The 25,892-nt window shown below is 49.7% G+C and overlaps 1 protein-coding gene across 1 annotated transcript in view; it reads left to right on the forward strand.

Annotated features, from left to right (window-relative positions):
- The window catches only part of LOC140409391 (uncharacterized), a 466,596-nt gene that overhangs the window by 241,886 nt on the left and 198,818 nt on the right, over positions 1–25,892 (forward strand). Inside the window, exon 6 of the mRNA XM_072497839.1 lies at positions 3,323–3,418. Within this exon, the coding sequence (XP_072353940.1) occupies positions 3,323–3,418 (96 nt within the window). The remainder of the gene's footprint in view (positions 1–3,322; positions 3,419–25,892) is intronic.

The following is a 25,892-nucleotide window of genomic DNA, read 5'->3' on the forward strand; positions in this document are numbered from 1 at the left end:
AAAATAACCCCAAAGGCATGTAGCTATCAAGGACAATGCAGTGTGACACCTTTGCAGTGGCTCTCCGAGAAGGACTATAATTTGTCAGTTACATTAGGGTCATATCTTGTATGATAGAACCAAGAACAATGTTAAGATACTGGACCAGGCCCCTACATTTGTTAGGATGCTGGATGAGAACCCCAAACATTTTTTTAAATTTGTAAAACTGTGAGGAAAGGATACTTCACCCCGGTCGAGATGATTCTGAACTTTTATGTTAAAACAAACTTTAACTTAATCACAGGATTAACCACATTAACTGCAAAAAATAGCGTTACAATTATCAGTTAAACAGTTCTTAAATAAAAGGAAAAACTTGAACTTACTATCTATTCCTGACACTAATTCCAATTAAGCAACCCAATACAGTTCAAATGCCAATTATAAATAAAGTTAGCAAAACAGGTTTACTTGCTTAGCTATGCACCCCTTTGGAGAGAGTTCCTTTCAAGAGCAGGTCAGTACACCTTTGCTCAATCTAACAGCATTTGGCAAAACTGCTGTTCAACTTAAAATCCTCCGTCTTGTCAGGCTCAAATCCTATGGCAGACTGCAAAACCACAGACATGGTGGTGCAGTGGTTAGCACTGCTGCCTCACCGTGCTGAGGACATGGAGCGGATCCCAGCCTGGGTCACTGTCCATGTGGAGTTTGCACATTCTCCTTGTGCCTGCGTGGGTCTCACCCACAGCCCTAAGATGTGATGGGTAGGTGAATTGGTCACGCTGAATAATATGATAGAATCATAGAATCCCTCCAGTGCAGAAGGAGGCCATTCAGCCCATCGATCTGCTCAGACCCTCCGAAAGAGCCCTCCACCGAGGCCCACCACCCTGCAATCCCATAACCCCACCTAGCTTTTGCACATTAAGAGTCAATTTAGCATGGTCAATCAACCTAACCTGCCCATCTTTGGACTGTGGGAGGAAACCGGAGCACCCGAAGGAAACCCGCATAGACACAGGGAAAAAGTGCAAACACCACACAGTCACTCGAGGCCAGAATTGAATCCGGGTCCCTGGCGCTGTGAGGCAGCAGTGTTAACCACTATGACACTGTGCTCCCTTAAATTGCCCCTTAATTGGATTTTTCAAACATCTACAGACTTGACCTGGCCCCTCCCATTAATTACATCATCTGTATCTCAATAAGAGGTCACATGACCTGCTTAGCTAGGACTAAATACAACTCCTCATTAGTGATTTACTCTCTAGGGAACCTCCAGCAGTCATAACAATATCCCATTAGCCTTTATCTGTAACAGGTTAAAATCAATAATTACCTCAATCTTTTATGACCCCTTAAATTATAGCTTTAGCAGACACACAGTCTGGGTACCTGTAGGAGCGTTTCCAAGGCCTGAGTATTGAGCCAGCTTTTATGTGGGGTTCCTCCCTCATAGTTATGGCTTAGCTTAATACACAGCTCAGCAGACACATCAACCTGGTTGAGACGTCTTTATTATTCCAAGCTTGGTGCATGTATACGGAGAAAGACCTGGATAAATGCCACGATCAATTTGGTTAACACTGATAAAAACACACTAATTATAGCGTTTTCCAAAAATCAATAGCCCACCCCAGTTGGACTTGATCCAACCTTTGGAGCTGTGCCGTCTAAATTATTCAGTAAAATGTACTTTAAGGGAAATGATGGCTTGTGATCAGCTCATGATTTAACCCCATCCTGTCACTTGTTGTTTACAAGGATCTTGTGTCCATTCTAAAGTTGCTTTTCTGACATTGCCATCCTGCATATCGCAATCAGTTCCCGTCCACCTCATTGTTCAACCAGGGGCAGGATGCCAAAGCTGCTTTCCTCTTCGCACCATGGATTGTTTGAGACAGGATATTATTGGGGGCACTGATAAGAACTGTTTACTGAGTTGACTGTGTAATTTGCTGACCACACAATCCCGTTTGTCTCAAAAACATGGGCAAGTTAGCTAGCTTAAATCCCATCATGCATTGTGGCCACTGCTTGTAGCACGTGTTTAAATGCTTATTACTGCTATGTCCTAAAAAGGTTTAATGGTTAATAATGATTACTGGGTATACTTTCTATGATTAATCTCAATCCTTAATAAACTAATTTATGTAGAACTATTCTAGTATTATCCTAGCTATTCAGTTTTAAGAGGTTTCATTTCTGGACACTCCCTTCAGCACCTTAACCTAGATTCTTTAATAATAATACTGCAACAAATATATATCTTAACTCAGGCTTTTAAAAGCATTACTGCAACAGATATATCGCAGCATTTGTATATTAAAGTTTGTATACTTACTTTGTATTTAGTTAGCAGTCCTTTAAGAGCTGCCAGTTGGCTCACTGTTCTTTTTAAAAAAAATTTTTCATAAGTTTTCATAAAATATCAATAACAAAATGAGAAAAAAAAAAGAACCCAACAGGGTTAAGTACAAAACACAAACTAAAAAAGCAACCCCCCAAACCCCTCCCCCCGTACATAAATAATAAATTAACATTAACACCCCGACTTAACACAACAGGTGTATACACCCCCTCAGACCCTCCAGTGTAAATAACATAAATAAAGTAACCCCCCCCCCCCCCCCCCCCGAGCTGCTGCTGCCATTGACCAATGTCTATCGTTCTGCCAGAAAGTCTAAGAACGGGTGCCACCGCCTAAAGAACCCTTGTACCGACCCTCTCAAGGCGAATTTCACCCTCTCCAATTTAATGAACCCTGCCATATCGCTGATCCAGGATTCCACGCTTGGGGGCCTCGCATCTTTCCACTGAAGGAGAATCCTTCGCCGGGGCTCACTGTTCTTCATCGACAGGCTACCAACCTTATTTGAGGCTATATTCTCTACACATTTCCCATGTGCAGAAAACCTATTTAAATGAAGGGGTGGGGGTATAATTTGAAAACCTATCAAAGCTTGCCTCCTTTGTTTGTGGTGTAGGTGTGCAGCTATGATTTTTAATGACTCAGTAAACTGGGCTTGTGTTCCTTCATCTCGCCCATTCCAGGCTGGAGCAAAGACGGAAGAATGAGTGTGGCTTCTGTGACCAGATTGTTTTCTGGATCAAATGGCTTATTTATGTATATATTCAAGAAAAGGTTTTAATATATGATACAGATAACCATGTCAAACTCTACGCAGTGCATTCTGTGGCACAGATTAAACCACAGAACATATTTTAACCTGGAAATTAGTCAAATCATTACTGCTGTTAAAGGTACACTGTTATCCTACTTTTCAGGCATTTCAAATAGAATTCTGTTAATCCGTTGCATTTCTCTGTTTTACAGAGTGGTAAAGCTCTTCAGGGAAATGTAGTTGCACAGTTATCGGAATGTACAAATAATGGACAAGTCTATCAAGAAAGGGACGAAGTTGACAAAAAGGTGAGTGTTTGACAAATAAAAAACAGACTTCATATTGTGAACACTTTTGCAAACTTCAAAAACATTGCTCCTTTCTTTTTCTCGTATTGTAACGCCATGTGGCCATGACTATATAAATACTAAAAGGTCACCGACACTCTTTCCCGTCACCGACACTCTTTCCCGTCACCGACACTCTTTCCCGTCACCGACACTCTTTCCCGTCACAGACACACTTTCCCGTCACAGACACTCTTTCCCGTCACAGACACTCTTTCCCGTCACAGACACTCTTTCCCGTCACAGACACTCCTTCCCGTCACAGACATTCTTTCCCGTCACCGACACTCTTTCCCGTCACCGACACTCTTTCCCGTCACCGACACTCTTTCCCGTCACAGACACTCTTTCCCGTCACAGACACTCTTTCCTGTCACAGACACTCTTTCCCATCACAGACACTCTTTCCCATCACAGACACTCTTTCCCGTCACAGACACTCTTTCCTGTCACAGACACTCTTTCCCGTCACCGACACTCTTTCCCGTCACCGACACTCTTTCCCGTCACCGACACTCTTTCCCGTCACAGACACTCTTTCCCGTCACCGACACTCTTTCCCGTCACCGACACTCTTTCCCATCACAGACACTCTTTCCTGTCACAGACACTCTTTCCATCACAGACACTCTTTCCTGTCACAGACACTCTTTCCATCACAGACACTCTTTCCCGTCACCGACACTCTTTCCCGTCACCGACACTCTTTCCCGTCACCGACACTCTTTCCCGTCACCGACACTCTTTCCCGTCACCGACACTCTTTCCCGTCACCGACACACTTTCCCGTCACAGACACTCTTTCCCGTCACAGACACTCCCCTCACAGACACACTTTCCCGTCACAGACACTCTTTCCTGTCACAGACACTCCCCTCACAGACACACTTTCCCGTCACAGACACTCTTTCCTGTCACAGACACTCTTTCCCGTCACCGACACTCTTTCCCGTCACCGACACTCTTTCCCGTCACCGACACTCTTTCCCGTCACAGACACTCTTTCCCGTCACAGACACTCTTTCCTGTCACAGACACTCTTTCCCATCACAGACACTCTTTCCCATCACAGACACTCTTTCCCGTCACAGACACTCTTTCCTGTCACAGACACTCTTTCCCGTCACCGACACTCTTTCCCGTCACCGACACTCTTTCCTGTCACCGACACTCTTTCCCGTCACAGACACTCTTTCCCGTCACCGACACTCTTTCCCGTCACCGACACTCTTTCCCGTCACAGACACTCTTTCCCGTCACAGACACTCTTTCCCATCACAGACACTCTTTCCTGTCACAGACACTCTTTCCCATCACAGACACTCTTTCCCATCACAGACACTCTTTCCCGTCACAGACACTCTTTCCTGTCACAGACACTCTTTCCCGTCACCGACACTCTTTCCCGTCACCGACACTCTTTCCCGTCACCGACACTCTTTCCCGTCACAGACACTCTTTCCCGTCACCGACACTCTTTCCCGTCACCGACACTCTTTCCCATCACAGACACTCTTTCCTGTCACAGACACTCTTTCCATCACAGACACTCTTTCCCGTCACCGACACTCTTTCCCGTCACCGACACTCTTTCCCGTCACCGACACTCTTTCCCGTCACAGACACTCCCCTCACAGACACACTTTCCCGTCACAGACACTCTTTCCTGTCACAGACACTCCCCTCACAGACACACTTTCCCGTCACAGACACTCTTTCCTGTCACAGACACTCTTTCCCGTCACCGACACTCTTTCCCGTCACCGACACTCTTTCCCGTCACCGACACTCTTTCCCGTCACCGACACTCTTTCCCGTCACAGACACTCCTTCCCGTCACAGACACTCTTTCCCGTCACAGACATTCTTTCCCGTCACCGACACTCTTTCCCGTCACCGACACTCTTTCCCGTCACCGACACTCTTTCCCGTCACAGACACTCTTTCCCGTCACAGACACTCTTTCCCATCACAGACACTCTTTCCTGTCACAGACACTCTTTCCCATCACAGACACTCTTTCCCATCACAGACACTCTTTCCCGTCACAGACACTCTTTCCTGTCACAGACACTCTTTCCCGTCACCGACACTCTTTCCCGTCACCGACACACTTTCCTGTCACCGACACTCTTTCCCGTCACAGACACTCTTTCCCGTCACAGACACTCTTTCCCGTCACCGACACTCTTTCCCATCACAGACACTCTTTCCCATCACAGACACTCTTTCCTGTCACAGACACTCTTTCCATCACAGACACTCTTTCCCGTCACCGACACTCTTTCCCGTCACCGACACTCTTTCCCGTCACCGACACACTTTCCCGTCACAGACACTCTTTCCCGTCACAGACACTCCCCTCACAGACACACTTTCCCGTCACAGACACTCTTTCCTGTCACAGACACTCCCCTCACAGACACACTTTCCCGTCACAGACACTCTTTCCTGTCACAGACACTCTTTCCTGTCACAGACACTCTTTCCCGTCACAGACACTCTTTCCCGTCACCGACACTCTTTCCCGTCACCGACGCTCTTTCCCGTCACAGACGCTCTTTCCCGTCACAGACGCTCCTTCCCGTCACAGACACTCTTTCCCGTCACAGACACTCCTTCCCATCAGCAAAAACATGCAATTATGTAAATACTTATACATTGTAAAACATTTCAAAGCACCACAGGGGTGTTATGTTGTATTGAGCAATATAAGGCGGTTTTAGGGAAGATCACTGAAAAGGTTGGTTAACGGCGTAGGATTGTACGAGTGTCGTAAGGGAACAAGGAGAGGCTAAAGAAGTTTAGGAAGGGAATTCCAGGGCCGGGATTCTCCGCGCCGAAATCGCGCTCGCCGCGGGGGTGTAGAATGTGGCATCAGTCCCGCGATCGGGTCCGATGCCCTCCCGCGATTCTCTGCGGACCAGAGAATCGCCGGCAGTCGCACGAGCATGGTCGACGCAGCGCCAGTCGAGGGCCATTGAACGAGGCCCCCACGGCGAATCTCCGCCGGCAGCTAGCCGAGTTCCCGCCAGCGTGGTTCTAACATGGTTCCACCCGGCGGGTACTCGGAGTGGCGGCTTCCGCGGCCGCCCTGGTGAGTGACGGGTGGAATCCGTCACTGGGGGGGTCCTCCAGGACGGCCAGGGTTCCAATCCAGGGCCACCGATCGGCGGGCGTGCGCGATCTGGGGGGGACCTATATTGTTGGGGCCGGCTTGCTGTGTGGGTCCCGTATCAGCAGCCAGAGCTGCACGGAGCACTCCAGCCCCTTTCAGGTAAGTGAATCGCTGGGCCAAGGGGCCCATTGACGCTGGTGTGAAATGCTCCGGTGTTTACGCCTTTGGGTCTTGGCAGCTGAAAACATGGCTGCCAATGGAGGAGCTATTAAAATCAGGGTTGCTCAAGACACCGGAATCCATCATTAAGTACACCTGTTTCCACCTCAGTAACATCATCCAGGTCTAACTCTGCCTCAGCTCATCTGATGCTGAAACCCTCATCCATGCCTCAGTTACCTATTCCAGTTGACTACAGCTCTGCCTTCAACACCATAATCCCAGCCAAGCTCATATCAAAGCTCCAAATCCTAGGACTTGGCTCCCCACTCTGCAACTGGATCCTCGATTTTCTGCCCAACAGACCACAATCAGTAAGAATAAACAACAACACCTCCTCCACAATATTCCTCTACACCGGGGCCCCGCAAGACTGCGTACCCAGCCCCCTACTCTACTCCCTGTACACACATGACTGCGTGGCAAAACCTGGTTCCAACTCCATCTACAAGTTTGCTGACGATATGACCATAGTGGGCCGGATCTCGAATAACGACGAGTCAGAATACAGGAGGGAGATAGAGAACCTAGTGGAGTGGTGCAGCGACAACAATCTCGCCCTCAATGCCAGCAAAACTAAAGAGCTGGTCATTGACTTCAGGAAGCAAAGTACTGTACACACCCCTGTCAGCATCAACGGGGCCGAGGTGGAGGTGGTTAGCAGTTTCAAATTCCTAGGGGTGCACATCTCCAAAAATCTGTCCTGTCCACCCACGTTGATGCTGCCACCAAGAAAGCACAACAGCGCCTATACTTTCTGGATCCTCGACTTTCTGACCCAAAGACCACAATCATTAAGTATAAACAACAATATTTCCTCCACGATAGTCCTCAATACCGGGGCCCTGCAAGGCTGCGTACTTAGCCCCCTGTTATACGCCATATACAGACACAACTGCGTGGCAAAACCTGGTTCCAACTCCATCTACAAGTTTGCTGATGACACGACCACAGTGGGTCAAATCTCGAACAACGATGAGTCAGAGCACAGGAGGGAGATAGAGAACCTAGTGGAGTGGTGCAACGACAACAATCTCTCCCTCAATGTCACCAAAACTAAAGAGCTGGTCATTGACTTCAGGAAGCAAAGTATCATACACACCCCTGTCTGCATCAATGGTGCCGAAGTTGGTTGACAGCTTCAAATTCCTAGATGTGCATATCACCAAAAATCTGTCCTGGTCCACCCACGTTGACGCTACCACCAAGAAAGCACAACAGCGCCTATACTTTCTCAGGAAAATAAGGAAATTTGGCATGTCCACATTAACCCTAACCAACTTTTACAGATGCACCATAGAAAGCATCCTATCAGGCTGCATCACAGCCTGGTATGGCCCAGGACCAGCAAGAAACTTCAGAGAGTCGTGAACACCGCCCAGTCCATCACACAAACCCGCCTCCCATCCATTGATTCCATCTACACCTCTCGCTGCCTGGGGAAAGCGGGCAGCAAGATCAAAGACCCCCCCCCCCCCCCCCCCCCGCCCCGCCCCCACCCGGCTTACTCACTCTTCCAACTTCTTCCATCGGGCAGGAGATACAGAAGTCTGCGAACCCGTACGAATAGACTCAAAAACAGCTTCTTCCCCACTGTCACCAGACTCCTAAATGACCCTCTTATGGACTGACCTCATTAACACTATACCCTGTATGCTTCATCTGATGCCGGTGCTTATGTAGTTACATTGTGTAGCTTGTGTTGCCCTATTATGTATTTTCTTTTCTTCCCTTTTCTTCCCATGTACTTAATGAAATGATAATCTATGATTAATCTAGGACAAAGGTTCGGCACAACATTGTGGGCCGAAGGGCCTGTTCTGTGCTGTATTTTCTATGTTCTATCTGTTGAGCTGCTCGCAGAAAAATGCTTTTCACTTACCTCGGTACACGTGATAATAAACAAATCCGATCCAATCCAATCCAATCCAATCCAGTGTACTCCTGGCTAGTCCATATGTCTACTCTCCATAGGCTTGAGGTCATCAAAACTCTGCTGTGTAGTAACCCGCTCAAGTTAAATTCACCTGAGGGGTGCTTACCCAGTTGCATTGGTTCCGAGTTAAGCCTTGAATTTTAAATTCTCATGCTCGTTTTTAAACCTGACCATGGCCCTGCTGCTCCCTACCTAGAAATCCTTCTCCAGGAGTGTTTGAATATTTAAGCCAAGAGATGAAGAAGGTATGGATGAACACTTCTGCAACAGATGGGCTGAGGCAGGGATGGGGTTGGGCAGTGGTATCATAGAATCATAGAATTTACAGTGCAGAAGGAGGCCATTCGGCTCACCGAGTCTGCAGCGGCCCTTGGAAAGAGCACCCTACCTAAGCCCATACATCCACCCCATCCCAGTAACCCACCTAACCTTTTTGGACACGAAGGACAATTTTCCATGGCCGATCAACCTATCCTGCACATCTTTGGACTGTGGGAGGAAACCGGAGCACCCGGAGGAAACCGACGTACAGATGGGGAGAACGTGCAGACTCCACGCAGACAATGACCCAAGGCGGGAATCGAACCTGGGACCCTGGAGCTGTGAAGCAACTGTGCTAACCACTATGCTACCGTGCTGCCCACGGTACATGGCTCAATACAAGCCTTCTTCGTAATGGTGCTCCTTTCCATCACAGACCCTCACTCCCTTCAACTAGAATCCCCTTCACAGACATAGTTCCTTTCACAGAGATTCCCCTCTTGCGCTGAAAAGAAGGCTCCTACCCTTCACAGAGACACTGCTATTTTTCACAGATATGTTTCTAACGTTTACAGAGGCAAGCCTACCTTTCATAGAGATGTTCCTTCCCCTCACAGGCCATGTGTATCTCCGCAGATTCTTTTGTGGAACAATCCAAAATTAATCCCACTGCTCTCGCTATGGTCCTGTATCTTCTCCTGCTAAAAATATTTATCGAGTTTTCCCTCGGCTAATGTGATGGTTGCTACCCCAACAGATGGCAAAGCATTCCATGCTCCAACAACTCTCTACGCAAAGGGATTTTTTCGACACTGTCTCCTCACACCCTCAATGACAGTTTTAAACTGAAGGTCTCTCTTGTCACTGAATCCCTAAACAGAGAAATAGAGTATAATTTTAACCCACGGAAAACCAATGGGTTGGAGTCAAATGTGTCAAAAAAAGTTTTAAAATTTCAAATCCAACCTGAATCTCCGACCCCCTCCTCTTCAAGTTTAATAGAAGCAGGAATGGGGCAGGTGACCAACTCACTTCCAGGAGTCGTGACTCGGGAGTCTGGAAGCTTCACAGTTTTAAAAATATATTATTTTAAGTTTTTAAAAACATTTTTTACACATAATGCAAAAAGAAAAAAAAACATTTACAATGCAAAACAGGTACATTACGGAACAAGAATTGTTGCAAATAACATGACAAGACGACTTTAGAACAACATACTTTATGAACTAGTGCATCCAGTTTTAATACAATCACAGACACACTTTCCCATCGCAATAAGATCCTTTTCCTCCCCCTAAATGATTGTTTTGTTTCAATCAGAAACAAAACAGTCGGGGGAGGAAACGGCTGCAGCCATATAAATGCCCACACGTCTCTGTATTGCGAGAACAAGACTTGCCATATGGCTCAAGGAAACCCCAACAGGAGTAAGTCAGACAAGGCGGAGCCCATCAATTTGAGATTGGGATCCCACACTCTATGCAATGCATTGGACTCCGTGGATCACAGAGGGCAAACATTCCATAGGGATACATTCTATGACTAATATATGCTGGTTTTGAATTGAAGGATGCTTGTCACTGATCCAGGAGCAGAGGGTATTTTTCCAAGCTGCAAAATTTGGGGTGTTGTGCAGTCCTTTTTCATTAACATCACCAATTCTACCATCTGGAAGATTTAAGAGTGTCTTGTGATGTCAAATTGCTGGCACAGCTGCTCAAAGGATGACAAGGAGGCATCACTGAACATATCTCCCAGCTTATAAATGCCTTTTATCTCTCCCAAGTATCGAATCCATACCGGTCCATAAGACCGGGTGGGAAGTCTGGCTGCCCTGGATGGGAGAAAGAGTGGAAGTCAGTTTAAATCCCCCTTCACGTTGGCTGACCATTCTCCACACTCTAAGAGTATTAACAGTAATATGAATTTTGTATCTAGCAGAACCTCTGCAATAAAATAACAAGACCTTCAAAAAGTAAACCGACTGGTCTGCTTCATTATCATGCCAAATGGTGGCAGGGCCCTTCCTAACCCAGTCCCTTGTAAATCTAAGGTGAGAGGCCAGTTGATACAGCCAAATATTCAGGACGCTCAAACTCCCCTTGGAACCTGGGAGCTGCAGCTCGACAAACTTTAGACTAGGCTTCTTCTTATTCCAAATGAACAAACTGATCATTCCGTTAATCGCCTTTAAGACTCTGGTTGAAAACAAGATTGGCAACATCTGCGAGGGATGTAGCAATCTAGGAAACACATTCATTTTAATCAATGCAATCCTACCCATCCAGGAGACCGACAAGGAAGACCAACGGGTCAAATCCTACCTAATAGAAGCAATCAGCTGAGGAAGCTTAGCTCCATATAACTGCCTAAAAGAAGGTAATTGTAACACCCAGATACTTAAACTCAAATGGGGACCACCTAAAAGGGAAATTGGCAAGGGGGGGGGTCAACCCCTTAACTCTCCCACCAGCATATCCTCCGATTTTGTAAAATTGATCTTCTAACCGGAGAAGGCACTAAACCTATCCACCGCATCAATAATAGAGATAACCAAGACATCCGGCTTTGAAGCAGCAGCTCATCATCCGCATAAAGCATAATCTTACTCTACTTCTCCCGACAACCCAGCCCCATATCACAGGGTCCCACCTAATAGCCTCTACCAGTGGCTCTATGGCCAATGCAAACAGCAAGGGGGACTGGGGGCAAACCTGCCTGGTCCCTCTCTGCAAACCAAAGTTCTTGCACCTAAAACCATCTGTGAGTACTGCCACCAGGAGCCAATGGTACAGCACCTGATCCTACCCTTTATAAACCCAGTCTGATCCTCCCGGATAATCATCAGTAAAATTCTCTCTAACTGCCTCACCGAAACTTTAGACAACAACTTCAAATCAACATTCAGATGTGAATTTGGCTTGTAGGAGGCACATTCCTCCTGGTCCTTGACTGTCTTCAATATCAGGGAAATGTTTGCCCCCCGAAGCATCAGTGGCAGAGGGACCTACCTCAAAGGAGTTGACAATACTTACCAACCAATGGCTTCATTAATAGATCCTTAAACTCTTGTAAAACTCAAGTACAAAACCTCCTGGCCCTGGGGCCTTCCCCGGCTGAAGCTCCTTAATGGCCACAGCCACTTCATTTTTAGAGATAGGAGCACAAAGGCCCCCTGCCCCCCCCTGTTCAGCACAGAGAGGAGAGCCCAAGAGTTCGCCCTCTTAGACTTAAAGGTCAAGTACTTACTCGGCTTATTCCCAAACTCATACAGTTTTTGCTTTGCGAACCTTAGACTTCTCTCGGCCTGCTGTGGCAATAAAGAATCGAGTCACCCAAGCTAAATTAACCTCTTTCAGCAATTGCTTGCTAGCAGCCCTCTTGTACTTCTCCTCTACCTCAGCCAAGCAAAGCCTGGCCATCCAGCATTTTTCACCTTTTGTTGGTTGTGTAAGAAATAACTAACCCCCGAGCATCGGCCTTGCAGGACTCCCACAAAGTGGAAGGCCTGACATCAGAAAGGGAATTGACCAGTAAGAAAACTCCAGCTCCTTCTTAAAATATGTAGTAAAGGATTTATCGCAAAGGAGGGAGGCATCAAACCGCCATGACCTAGACCAGGGTGGAGAGCCCTCAAGCAAAAATTCCAGGGAAACGGGAGCATGGTCAGAGATTACAATGCTTCCCACTGGGCAAGAGGACAAGAAATGTAGGAGTCCTAGGCACAAAAAATAGTATTTTCTAGTGTGACATAAAAATTCCTCTCTCTCGGATGCAAGGTTGTCTATAAGTCCAGATACCCCCTTTCCTCAGACGCTAAAGGCAGTGCTCTAACCTGTAGGGTGGGGCGATTTTCCCGTAATAGGGAGCTTGTCCTTCAAGGGGTTCAGATGACAATTAAAGTCTTCAATTCACCATAAAAGAGTTAGCTGAGGCCAACTAAAAAGCCTTGGTGATAAATTCCGTGGAGTGGTTCGGCACGCCATATACATTCATTATTGAGACAATTTCTCCATGTGCTAACCCCTTCACATATCTGTCTCCTTAACCTTAACACAATTCTCCATCTTGAAGGGGACATTCTTGTTCACCAAAACCACCAGACCCCTGCTGCTTGTCAAGGAGGAAGCAAAAAAGACCTGCCCCACCCAATCTTGCCTTAACTTTAAATGCACCTTGTCATCCAAGTGACTCTCCTGTAACATGACTACGTCCACTTTCTCCTTAAGGAAGGATCTTTTTCCTTTTGATAGGGTGATGAATACTCTGTACAGTCCAATGTAAAGTTTAACATTAGTTACTGCCACTGTGTAGACCACCAGAAAAAAGTTAGAATAGGATATTCATGCCACATTTGGACGTGGAGCAATATACTCCTCCCCCATCTCAAGCAACACCAGAGTCACCAGAATATCCCTAACATGATCGAAGACCTGTCTGCACCTATGCAAGACATAGTCAACAACATAGAAAATCCCAACATAACAAAAATGCAAAAGAATCGCAACCACAATAGTTCTAAAGGAACATTCCTCAACAAAGGTGAAGACCTGCAGGCCATATGGCCATACTGTCATTAACATTAGGAGACAATCTCCTCAACAGAAGGAGAGGAAAAAAGGCAACAAGGGAATGTGTGCTTTTGGCCGGGATTATCCATTCCAGAGGCTAAGTGCTCCCGCCAGCAAAGAATTAAGACTGGCCCCTGCTGGCGTTAGAAGCGTCCCGACGTGCCATTCCATGGGACTTGGAAAAATGTTTTTGAAAATTGGCTTCCCCAAGCCATTCCAGGGCATGCCCGTGCTGCAACTGAGAGGCGTCGGACCTAATCTCTTGGATAGGTCCTGCTTCTCTGGGATAGGAGCGGCCTTTAAAAGGAGAGGCTCATGTTAGGGGCCTTCCCTTTAGCAGCTCATTTAGCTGCTCTCCTCATCTGCAGCCTTTAAAAACAGTCACTCCGTATGTATAAGTTAAAGTTTTCTCGAGGAAAGCAGAACAGCTGTGGGGACTGCTTCTTCACTTTCGATGAAGCACTTGAAAACAAAGAGGCAGACTTAAAAAAAAATGTGTTAGAGAAACAACTGCTATGCTGTCCTAATGGATCCCTGCAGAGCTGTAAAAATAAACAATCGGATTCTACCCTTTGAAGTTCCAGCGAGCTGTCAATCATGATACTTTTAGCAGGCAATGGAGTGTGATATTAAATGTAAACAATCCAGTTGAAAGCATTCAGCCTCCTTGCTGTACGCACTGACTTCAATACCTCAAAAGGCAAAGAGATTGACTGTGAAAATCTCTTCTAAGGTTTCCACCACTATTTAAAAAATATATTTTTTATTCTCCTCCTTTTTCACATTTTCTCCCAAATTTACACCCACCAACAATAAACAATAATCAGTAACAAATACGTCAATCCCAATATCAATAACAATATCCCATCTTCCCACCAAACCCCAAACATTAGCCCGCATGGAAACAAATGACAAAAAGGAATTGGGAATCCCCCATAGTCGCCATTAACACACACCGCCCACCTCCCCCCAATCCCACCACCCACCCGGCCCAACTAATGTTCAATGTTATCCAGTTCTTGAAAGTGCATAATGAATAATGCCCATGAATTGTAGAACCCCTCCATCCTTCCCCTCAGTTCAAACTTAACCTTCTCAAGAGTCAAGAATTCCAACAGGTTCCCCCGCCACGCCAGGGCACAGGGTGGAGAGGTTGCTCTCCAACCTATCAGGATCCGCCTTCGGGTGATCAACGAGGCGAAGGCTACAACATCTGCCTCCGCATCTGTTTCCAACCCTGGCTGGTCCGACACCCCGAATATGACCTTCCAGGGGCCCGGGTCCAGTTTCACGTGCACCACTTTAGAAATTACCCTAAAAACCTCCTTCCAGTAATCCTCTAGCTTTGAACAGGACCAGAACATAGAAATGTGATTAGCGGGGCCACCCCCGCAATGTTCACACACATCTTCTACTCCTTCAAAGAATCGGCTCAACCTCGCCCTCGTGAGGTGTGCTCTGTATACCACCTTCAGCTGTATCAGCCCCAACCTCGCACACGAGATGGAGGCATTCGCTCTCCGGCACACCTCACACAGAACCCCTCCTCCATATCCTCTCCCAACTCTTCCTCCCACTTTGCTTTGATCCCTTCCAGTGGTGCCTTCTCCTCTTCCAAAATAGCTCCGTAAACCGCTGACACTACCCCCTTCTCCAGTCCCCCTGTCGTCAGTACGTCCTCCAGCAATGTGGAGGCTGGCTCCACCGGGAAGCTCTGTATCTCCTTCCTGGCAAAATCTCGAACCTGCATGTATCTAAACATTTCCCCCCGCTCCAGCCCATACTTCGCTTCCAGCTCCTTCAATCCTGCAAACCGACCACTAACAAACAAATCTTTTAGTGTCTTAATCCCCTTCTCCTCCCATTTCCGAAAATTTCCATCCCACCTTCCTGGCTCAAATCTGTGGTTCCCCCGAATCGGCATTCCCCTTGACCCTGCCCCCAACCCGAAGTGTTGGCGAAACTGCCTTCAAATTCTCAATGAAGCTATTATTACCGGACTCCCTGAGTATTTTCCCAGGGCTGTCGGGAGCGGCGCTGTTGCTAGTGCTTTCAATCCCGACCCCCTGCACAAACTCTCCTCCATTCTGACCCACTGGGAATCAACCCCTCTGACCCAGCTCCGCATCTTCTCCACATTCGCTGCCCAGTAGTATACATCAGGTTCGGAAAACCAAAACCCCCGACCTGCCTTCCCCTCAGTAGCAGCACCTTTCTAACTCTGACCACCTTCCCTCCCCATATGAACAAAGTAATCCTTCCCTCAATCTCTCTGAAAAAAGCCTTCGGCAGGGAAATCGGTAGGCATTGAAAAATAAACAGAAATCGCGGCAACACGTTCATTTTAACTGCCTGTACCCGACCCACCATTGACAGAGGGAGAACATCCCACCTTGCCAGATCAGCTTTCACTCTCCCCACCAAACTAGAAATGTTGTACCTGCGGAGCCCCCCCCCACTCCCGGGCAAGCTGCACCCCCAGGTACCTAAAGTGAGTCCCTGCCCTACGGAATGGCAGCCCCCCTACCCCTGCCCCCTCCCCCGGCCGAGACACCACAAAATACTCACTCTTGTCTAGATTTAGTTTGTACCCCGAGAAAGACCCAAACACTCGAAGCAGCTCCAATATTTCCCCTATCGACACACTTGGTTCCGACACGTATAACAGCAAGTCATCGGCATATAAGGACACCCTATGCTCTATCTCTCCCCCCCCCCCCCCCCCGCACTATTCCTTTCCGTACCCCCGAACTTTGTAATGCGATGGCCAATGGCTCAATCGCGAGTGCAAACAGCAGAGGGGACATAGGACAACCCTGCCTAGTTCCACGGTGGAGAGAAAAGTATCTCGAGCTGACGTTATTTGTGCAGACACTCGCCCTCGGCTCCTTATATAATAGCTTTACCCAGTTCACAAATGTTGGTCCAATCCCAAACCGTTCCAGAACTGCCATCAAGTACCCCCATTTTACTCGGTCAAACGCCTTCTCAGCGTCCAATGCCACAACCACCTCTGTTTCCTTCCCCTCTGCCGGTGCCATAACAATGTTCAATACCCTTCTAACGTTTGAAAAGAGCTGCCTCCCTCTCACGAACCCCGTCTGATCTTCACCTATCACCTTCGGGAGGCACTCCTCCAGCCTACCCGCCAGTACCTTCGCCAATACTTTTGCGTCCACATTCAGAAGTAAGATGGGCCTATACGACTCACACTCCGTCGGATCCTTATCTTTTTTTAGCAACAGGGAAATCGATGCCTGCCCCAAAGTTTGTGGCAACACCCCCTTCCCTATCGTCACTTCAAACATCCCCACCATCAGGGGTGCAGCTTATCCTTGAATTTTTTATAATATTCCACCGGTAACCCATCCGGCCCTGCCACCTTTCCCGACTGCATCCTCCCAATCGCATCCTTTACCTCCTGCTCCACCATTGCTCCTTCTAATGTAGCCCTGTCCCCCTCCCCGTTCCTCCGGTACTCCAACCCATCTAGATATTCCTGCATCTCACGGTTTCCCCCAGGTGGCTCTGACCTGTACAACCTCTCATAAAATTCCTCAAAAACCTTGTTAATCAGATCCGGAGCCACCACCAACTTCCCTGCCCTATCCCTAACCTGAACAATTTCCCTTCCCGTTGCCTCCCTCCGGACCTGACCTGCTAACATACGCCTTATCTCCATGATCGTAACCTGCACTCCTTGCTCGTCTCAGTTGGCGCACCGCCTTCCTGGTAGATAGTCGGTCAAAGCTCGCCTGTAGTTCCTTCCTCTTTTCCAGCTTTGCTGGGTACCCATCTTCTGCATAACTCCTATCTACCTCCAACATCTCATCTATTACCCTCTGCCGCTCCAAGCTCTCTTCTTTGTCCACCCTGGCCTTAAACAAAATCACTTCACCCCTCACCACCACGTTTAGAGCCTCCCAAACAACTGCCTTCGACACCTCACCCGTACAGTTGAAACCTATATATTCCTCAATTACCTTTTTAATTTTGTCACAGAACACTTGGTCCCCCAAAAGTCCCACATCTAATTTCCACCCCGACCTCTGCGCTACCCCCTTCTCCAGCACCATATCCACGCAATGCGGAGCATGATCTGACACTGTAATTGCCGACTATTCCGACCCCTTACCCCAGCCAGCAAAGCCTTCCCCACCACGAAAAAGTCGATCCGCGAGTATACCTTATAGACTGCTGAGAAAAACGAGTACTCCCGTTCCCTCGGCTGCAGAAATCTCCAAAAGTTCACCCCTCCCTTTTCCACCATTCACCCAGCCAACGCCTTCGCCCCCCCCTGATGGGACCACCGAGCACGGCCGTGATCCGTCCAACCTTGGCTCCTGCACCAAGTTCCAGCCCCCCCCGCTATCAGTTTGTGTGTGTCCAAGTCGGGGATGGCCCCAAACACCTTTGCGAATCCCACATCGTCCCAATTGGGAATGTATACACTTAACAGCGCCACTAACCTCCACTCCAGCGTTCCTGTCACAATCACATATCTACCCCTGTGATCTGCCACCACCTTCTCCATCTGGAAGCCGTACTCTTTTGCTGACTATTGCCGCTACCCCTCGAGCCCTTCTGTCAAATCCAGAGTGAAACACCTGACTAACCCAGCCCTTTTTAAGTCTCACCTGGTCCTTCACCCTCAAGTGAGTCTCCTGCAGTGTTGCTACATCGGCTTTCAAACTTTTAAGATGCGCAAGCACCCGTGACTTTTTGACCGGACCTCCTAACCCCTTCACGTTCCACGTGACTATCCTAACTGGGGGTCTCTCACCCCCCCCCCCTCCCCACCCTTCTTATCGACCATCATCATACAACCGGGCCCTGCCCCATGAGCCTGACCCGCCCCTATCCATTATTAACATCGAACCCCTTCCCCCACTCCCAAAACCCCTCCCTACATTTCCTCTTGAAAAAAACATCCCGCAGCATCAAACCCTCCCCCCCCCCCCTTGCTTGCCTCGTAGGCCAATCGAAACCTGCTAACCAGGCTCCAATGTCCGCAGCCCTCCTCTCACCTCTCCTCCGTTCACTAGCCGACTTTAGTTAGCTAGCTAGGTGGCTCCCCCCGTCCCCTCCCACCCAGTCCCAGAGAAAGAAAAAACAAAAACAACAATCCAACCCATATAATGCACTAAAATAAGATATAACGGGTGCAACACAGAATGCCAATCAACCCATCTATAATTTGAACTCTGTAACGATGTGAAGAGAAGTAAATTACAATACACGTCAGTAAAAAGAAAGTTATAGCATTTATACATTTTCCAGCTCCCCAATCACAGTCCACAGTCTCTCTTCCAGCACCGCTCCCCACGTCTGTCCCAAGCCTTCTGACCTCATGAACGCCTCAGCTGCCTCCGCTGTCTCGAAATAAAAGTCTTTGGCATCATACGTCACCCTCAGCTTTGCCGGGTATACCATACCAAATCGCACCCCCTTTTTGTACAGTGCAGCCTTCACTCACCCGAACGCTGCTCGTCTTTTTGCCAACTCCACCGTGAGGTCCTGGTAGATCCGAACTCCGGCACCATCCCACTGCACCTCGCGCTTCCGCTTCGCCCAGTTTAACACCTTCTCCTTCATGCAGTACTTATGGAAGCAGATAATTACTGCTCTTGGCGGCTCATTCACTTTGTGCTTCGGCCTTAATGACCGACGAGCTCGGTCCAACTCGTACCGGGAGGGGTTCTCACCCTCCTCCATAAACACCGCCAACTTCTCAGCAAAGTACTCTGTTGGCCTTGGGCCCTCTGTCCCTTCGGGCAAGCCCACAATTCTCAGATTGTGTTGCCTCGAGTGGTTTGCCAAGTCCCCGAGCTTTGCTCGGAGTCCTTTGTTGACCTCCTGATGCGCAATCAATTACACTCTAGACGAAGTGGTTTCATAACTGAAGGCTTTAATCTACTAGAACTTGTTCCCCAGCAGCTTCGATACAGAAAGTGAAGGCTGCTGGGACGGCACCGTTTCTTATACTCCGCCTGTCTGGGCGGAGCTGCGTACAACACCACGTACGCGGTGGTCCATAGTCGCTGGAGACCGCGGCCACGGCGCGGGCCTGGCAGATTCCCACAAAGTGGTCTTCTTGCCGCACCCTTTGCAGGTGGCGGTGCAGGCTGGGGAGCGCGGGCGGGGATGATTCGCCTGCCCGCAGAAGAAACAGCGGGGCCCTGCGGCGTTACCGGGCCGTCTCATAGCGGAGGCCTGCGGGGTCAGGGGGAAGGTCTGTGGGGCTGCCGCTGCGGGGTGCAACGCAGCCCAGGGGGCCGCCGTGCGGTCGGGCGCATAGGACTGCGCGTTTCTCTAGGTAACGTCCATGGACCCTGCCAGGGCCCGTGCCTCTCTAAGTCCCAGAGTGTCCCTTTCTAGGAGTCTTCGGTGGATATCTGGGGAGCTCATACCTGCTACGAAAGCATTCCTGATTAAAAGTTCTGTGTGCTCGCTCCCCGAAACTTGCGGGCAGCCACAGTTTCGGCCCAGCACCAGTAGCGCCCAGTAGAAATCTTCCAACGATTCCCCGGGGCTTTGCCGTCTAGTCGCAAGCAGGTGACGAGCGTAGACCTGATTTACAGGGCGGATATCATAGATTATCATAGAATTTACAGTGCAGAAGGAGGCCATTCGGCCCATCAAGTCTGCACCGGCTCTTGGAAAGAGCACCCTACCCAAGGTCAACACCTCCACCCTATCCCCATAACCCAGTAACCCCACCCAACACTAAGGGCAATTTTGGACACTAACGGCAATTTATCATGGCCAATCCACCTAACCTGCACATCTTCGGACTGTGGGAGGAAACCGGAGCACCCGGAGGAAACCCACGCACATACGGGGAGGATGTGCAGACTCTGCACAGACAGTGACCCAAGCCGGAATCGAACCTGGGACCCTGGAGCTGTGAAGCAATTGTGCTATCCACAATGCTACCGTGCTGCCATATATTGTCCTTCTAGCAGTTCGTTCGCGGCATCATAGTTCTCCGCCTCCTCGATAAGGGGTTAGATCCCAGGGCTGACCCTTGAGCACAGGAGATACATTTTCTGTCCTTCTGTGGGGGTGCCTCCGTCGGTTTCGAGGTAGCCTTTAAAGCATGCCAGCCAGTGTTTAAAAATTGCAGCTGAGTTCTCCGCATGGGGGCTGAGTTGAAGGCACTCCGGTTTGATTCGGAGATCCATCCTTCCAGCTTAAGTCTAGTAGATTAAATTGATGCGCAATCAATTACACTCAAGACGAAGTGATTTCATAACTGAAGGCTTTAATCTACTAGAACTTGTTCCCCAGCAGCTTCGATACAGAAAGTGAAGGCTGCTGGGACGGAGACAGGCGGAGCTACGTACAACAGCCAATGGTAGACTCCTGGGTCTAACCAATGGTCATCAGCCTCTTAGGTACCGCAATACCTGGTACTACCACACCTCCACACCCGCCGCAGTTCGTCCCCCATCGAGGTGAACTGGTCGCTGTGCTGCGACACGACCTCCTCCACTTCCTTCATCTTCTTGCCCTGCTCTCTTACCTCGGCCGATGTCTTTGCCACAGCTACTCTCACCGGGGCGATTGCCTTCTCCACCAATGACTTCAATGCGACCGCCACCTCCTTCCTCAAAGCCTTCATGTGCCTCGCAAACTGCTTTTCCAGTTCCACCGCCATCACCTCTGTCAGCTTCTCCACCGTAAGTAGTGCGGCCCGGCATCCGCCATCTTGTCAGCACTTTTTCTGGTCCTCTCATTCAACGGCGAGCCCAAGTTTCCTCCCTTCTTCGACTCTGCTTTTCGCATCCTTTAACGACTTATTATTTTTCCTTTTTTTTTCACCCTTCTTTCCTTCTTCAATCTTTTTTTATAGAAAAGCAAAAAATTCTTCCTTCAAAAAAATACATATATTTTCACCAAGTTTCTTTAAAACGTCTTTCTCTTCCTTTTTGTATTCCTCCAGAATTTCCCTGGGACCAGACTTCAGTCCTCTTACAACATTCTAGGCGGGAGCCACTCGATGTGGGACATCTCACCTACATCGTGCCCTGGCTTCAGGCCTGAGCCTTGACCTCTGTTTAGCTCCGGGCCGCTGCTCCGACCTCCACGCGCGCTGGGCCTGCGCCTCAGCACCAGCCGCCCGACACCCGCGCGGGGTTCCTCGCTGGTTTTCCAACCGGCCCCGCTTGATGCCCGGGATGGCCCAAAGGCCGACAATAATCGGGGGGGGGGGGGGGGGGGGGGGGGGGGGGAGAGAGAGCGAAGAATCAGGGAAACCCCTGAAAGCGCCGCAAATAGTGGCCACCGGCGAGAGTTCCTCTCTTATGTGCAGGTTTCCACCACTTTAATGGGATTACTCTTTCCTTCATCTCGTAGCCCTTTAAAGCTTGGGCTACGAGATGTCAGGAGTTTTAAAAAATTATTTTTATTGAAATCAGTGCATACATAACAGCAGACAAAGAATCACAAAATACGATCCCCTAATTTGACACTTTTTTCCTTTTTATCTGCTGAACCCCCCATACCCTCTCCCTCCCCATTTCCCCTACCCCTACTGCCAATATCCGCTGGCAACAAATAGATCCATATACAGAGACAAGAACAGCCTCCATCTCGTCTAGAACTCGCTATCCGAGCCCCAAAGGGAAAACTTAATCTTTTCCAGTTTAAGGAATTCCACATCATCCCCCAAATGCCAACACCTTTGTGATTCCTCCGACTTCCATTGCAATAAAATTCACCTCTGGGCCATCAACATGGCGAAGGCCACCCATCAGCTCCCTTACACTCCATCAGCCCTGGCACTTCCGACACCCCAAAATACATCTCAAAAGGACCTGGGTGACATCTCCACCCCCGTAGTGTTTCAAATGCACCGAACCCGAGAACCCCAATAACCGTGGACATGATCAGAACATGTGGACATGGTTAGCTGGTCCCTCTCTACACCTCTCACACCTGTCCTCTACCTCTGTAAAGAACTCACTGATTTACGTCCCTGTCATATGGGCCCCATACACCACCTTGAACTGTATCAAGCTCATCCTAGCACACGAAGATGTAGCATTGACCCGGCGTGTAGTTACAGTCCACCGCCCATCCCAACTCCATATCCAACTCCTCTTCCCATTTCTGCTTTATCCCCTCAAATGGAGATTTTCCTGAGTCCACCAGCTACCCATTGATGTCCGCAATTCTCCCATTCCCCAACTCATCTGACAAGAGCAACCTATCAGGTAAGTTGTGATCTGGCATTGAGGGAACAAGATCAATTCCTTTCACACAAAATCTCGGACCTGAAGATATCTAAACTCTCCCCCCCCCCCCCCCCCTCCACCCCCCCCCCCCCCCCCCCCCCCGCCCCCTCAGCAATTTGTGTTTCTGCCGCAACGCTTCAAAGCTCTCCAAATCTACCTTCTAAAAACAAATCCATCACCTGTCTCATCTCCATCCTATGCCACCGCTTAAATGTTGCATCCAACCCTGCCGGGCCGAACCAGTGATTTCCACAAATAAGGGCCAGGACCGACATGCCCTCAAACCAAAATGTCACCTCTATTGGCTCCAAATATTTAAGGAAGACGCCACCACCGGACTTCCCCGAGGCAAATGGGAGCGGAGCCGTAGCTAAAGCCCTCCAGCTCGCCCCCTTACATGATGCCTCCTGCATCTGTACTCACTACACTTCTTCCTCTCTCCACCACTGCCGAACTTCTTCTATTTTCGCCACCCAATAATGCAAAAGATTAGGTCGCGCCAGCTGACCCCGTGGCGCCATACCGGCCGGTATGAAATCAGAAATTATTCTATCCATCTTACAGAAGAGCGCCTGAGGCAAGAATATTGGGAGGGACTGAAATATGAACGAAAACCTATGCATGACGTTTATCTTGACTATCTGCACCTGCCCAGTGTGGTAGTCACCACTGATGTATATATTGTATATATAGGATGTTGATATAGGTGCTTTACGGTAAGGCCCCTGTACTACTGGTACGGGGGTAGATCCCTGCCTGCTGGCTCTGCCCAGTAGGCGGAGTATAAATATGTGTGCTCCCAGTACAGCAGCTATTTCGTCAGCTGCTGTAGGAGGCCACACATCTCAGTGTAATAAAGCCTCAATTACATCCTATTCTCGTCTTTGTATAATTGATCGTGCATCAATTTATTACACTGAGGTTTTCAGACGATGGACCTCCGCATCAAGCCGGATCGCCTGCAGCTGCATCCGCAAGCAAACAACGGCAAAAAGGACTTTGAACATTGGGTAGCCTGTTTTGAAGCGTGCATTGGGTCTGCGCCAGACGAAATTCCAGAAGCACAGAAGCTCCAGATCCTTTACAGGCGGCTGAGCTCCAACGTCTTTCCACTTGTCCAGGACGCGCCGACCTACGCACAGACCATGGTGCTACTGAAGGAAAACTATGCTCAGTGGACTAACACACTCTACGCCAGGCAACTCCTCTCCATGCAGCGTCAACTTCCCGGTGAGTCGGTGGAAGATTTCTGGCGCGCCCTTAGTTAGAGACAGTGACCGTCAGGCCATTTCGGCCATGGAACACTCGAATTTGCTAATGAGAGACGCATTTGTTACGGGCATAGGATCTGACGACATCCCCCAGCGCCTCTTAGAGGGGGCCACGCTCGACCTCACGGCGACCAATAAAACTAGCGCTTTCACTTACGGTCGCATCACGCAGCATTCAGGCCTCTGCCCCCGACCGCGCCCCCCCCCACCCCCCCCCCCCCCCCGGTGCATCATGGACTCCACAGACGGCCGCCCCATCGTGGACCCCATCAGCGACCGCCCTCAGCCAATCCCACGCCTGTGCCGCGCGGCATCCAACCAACCCCGGGGGGCCCAAATGCTACTTCTGTGGGCAGTCAAAACACCCCCGACAGCGCTGCCCGGCGCGGAGTGGCCTCTCCAAGGCCTGTGGCAAGAAGGGACATTTTGCTGCAGTGTGCCAAGCCCACTCCATCGCCGCTATTGTCCCGGCAGCCCCCCCGTGCAGCCAGTGGGCGCCGCCATCTTCCCCTCTTAGGACCACCTGTGGCCAGTGGTGCCGCCACCTTGCTCGACTTGCAACACGTGCGACTCGTGGGCGCCGCCATCTTGTTCCTCCCAGGACCAACGGGCGCCGCCATCTTGCTTTCCCCATGACACGTGCGGCCCGTGGGCGCCGCTATCTTACCCGACTCAGGACCCATGCTCGTCGGGCATCTAACCCGGCCGCTCATCACCTGCGCCCGCCAACGAACAGCCGCGCCGCGCCTCGGTCACGATTGACCAGTCTCGACCACACAACCTCGCGACGGCTTCAACTAAAGTGAAGGTCAACGGGCACGAGATCTCCTGCCTGCTGGACTCCGGGAGCACTCAGAGCTTCATTCACCCCGATACGGTAAGGTGCTGCTCCCTCGCCGTACACCCCGCTAACCAGAGAATCTCCCTGGCCTCCGGGTCCCACTCCATGGAGATCCGGGGGTACTGCATCACCTCTCTCACTGTCCAGGGCGTGGAGTTCAGCAGCTTCCGCCTCTACGTCCTCCCCAACCTCTGCGCTGCCTTGCTACTCGGCCTGGACTTCCAGTGCCACCTCCAGAGCCTAACCCTGAAATTCGGCGGGCCCCTATCACCCCTTACTGTGTGCGGCCTCGCGACCCTTAAGGTCGACCCGCCTTCTCTATTTGCAAACCTCACCCCGGATTGTAAACCCGTCGCCACCAGGAGCAGACGGTACAGCGCCCAAGACAGGACCTTCATCAGGTCTGAAGTCCAGCGGCTGCTTCGGGAAGGCATCATCGAGGCCAGCAACAGCCCCTGGAGAGCCCAAGTGGTAGCGGTGAAAACTGGGGAGAAAAACAGGATGGTCGTTGACTACAGTCAGACCATCAATCGATACACGCAGCTCGACGCGTACCACCTCCCACGCATATCTGATATGGTCAATCAGATTGCACAGTACCGGGTCTTCTCAACAGTAGACCTGAAATCTGCCTACCACCAGCTCTCCATCTGCAAGGCGGACTGCCCATACACTGCCTTCGAGGCAGACGGCCGCCTTTACCACTTTCTTAGGGTTCCCTTCAGCATCACCAACGGGGTCTCGGTCTTCCAATGGGAGATGGACCAAATGGTTGACCGGTACGGGCTGCGGGCCACTTTCCCGTACTTGGACAATGTCACCATCTGCGGCCACGATCAGCAGGACCATGACACCAACCTTGCCAAATTGGTCCACACCGCCACTCTCCTCAACCTCACGTATAAGAAGGAGAAGTGCATGTTCAGCCCGAACTGCTTAGCCATCCTCGGCTATGTGGCCCAGAACGGAGTTCTAGGGC

The sequence above is a fragment of the Scyliorhinus torazame genome, chromosome 3 (assembly GCF_047496885.1).
Source record: "Scyliorhinus torazame isolate Kashiwa2021f chromosome 3, sScyTor2.1, whole genome shotgun sequence".
Taxonomy (NCBI): domain Eukaryota; kingdom Metazoa; phylum Chordata; class Chondrichthyes; order Carcharhiniformes; family Scyliorhinidae; genus Scyliorhinus; species Scyliorhinus torazame.